Here is a 1,347-nt window from a genome sequence, read left to right on the forward strand (position 1 = left end):
ATTAGTTTTGCGATTATGCATGTATGGATTGACAATAATACTGAACGATCTCATGGACATCTTCTTGTAATCCTGACTTTCGCAGAATGTAAGGAGTTGAGGGAACAGCTCGCTCTTCATCTCGACTTCGCGCGTTTCGTCATCATTATTTTCTTTCAACACCTCCATTGTATGTAATAAGAATTTGATCGGAGTTGATGCCTGTGAGTGCTTCAGTGTTTGCTTATATGAAGTGATGGGAGTGTCCTGCGGATGCCAATCATCATTGATAGCAACATTATTGACCAGCCAGTGGAATATTATCCAGAGTTTTTCAGTATTTGTCAAAGTACTGTCTACATCATATCATTGTTTGTCAATGATCGTCGATCGGATTCTTCAATGAACGATGCAAAATCATTATTCAAGATAACAACATAGTTGCCGAAGTCATTCAAGGTGATTGGCTCTTTTCCTTTATATTCAATTTGGACCTCATCTGAGGTAATCAGGCTTTTGGAATACGTTCATCACCGATCGATCAGAGTTATCCACAGCCTCATCTAAAACGCACATATTCATCGACTGGCGAATGATATTGAATCTTCCTGTAATCAGATCTATACGTGGGGTCGTGAATGACAGATTGGGCCGATAACGTATCGATTGAAAATATCAAAAGCGGCTTCTGTTTCGCTTCCTTGTCTTCCCTTGACTATGATCACTGTTCCGGTTTTCTCCATCGGGTTTATTAGAATATACTTGAAGTATTTCAACAAAATACGAACACGCCGATTCATCGTTGCTTTATATGACGTGCTTAAGGTGGTTCAACCATATAGATACAATGCTTTCATCAACTTCGAAGCTCGCATCATATTTATGTAGCAGTCCAGCGAACAAATTAAAATCGTTGCGATTCATCGAAGTATTTACATCGAGTGCGCCATATGGCTCAACAGTCACCTTTTTGTGGCTGATGTGCTGTTCACGGCGTGAAAAATTTCGCTCAGTTTCAAAATAGCAGCATCGTCATTTTGCATAACGTAGACTTCCATCTGTTTCGTCGTTGCGGTATGAACCTAATTGACTCGACATAAATCCGCTTGTACGTATCTCTTTGACAAGAAGCATAGGCTCGTCATTATTTTCTACTCAGCCGGTCTTGATATCGCAGTCAATAACAGTGTCATAATTTCGCGCTCCAGTCCGAATGGCCCAGTCATCGAACGCCCGATTGGTTTCGTCTTTTCTAGGCTCTGCCAACCTGACGGCATACATTAAACCCTCTTAGACCCATCTTTGATGATGGTAAAATCATCATCATCAAAAATAAAATAAAAGAAAGAATCGGGAGTCTCGTGCCCT

General features: G+C 40.6%; 1 protein-coding gene across 1 annotated transcript; it reads right to left on the reverse strand.

The window, feature by feature from the left end:
- Positions 1-538: 538 nt before the first annotated feature.
- On the reverse strand, positions 539-779 carry PHALS_02136 (uncharacterized protein; the record flags this gene model as incomplete). Its single annotated transcript, XM_024716654.1, has 2 exons — positions 539-694; positions 768-779. The coding sequence occupies 2 exons, from the start codon at positions 777-779 to the stop codon at positions 539-541; spliced, it is 168 nt and encodes a 55-aa protein (XP_024582232.1).
- Between the last annotated feature and the right edge of the window lie 568 nt (positions 780-1,347).

Source organism: Plasmopara halstedii, assembly GCF_900000015.1.
Source record: "Plasmopara halstedii genome assembly, contig: Scaffold_1746, whole genome shotgun sequence".
Classification (NCBI taxonomy): Eukaryota; Oomycota; class Peronosporomycetes; order Peronosporales; family Peronosporaceae; genus Plasmopara; species Plasmopara halstedii.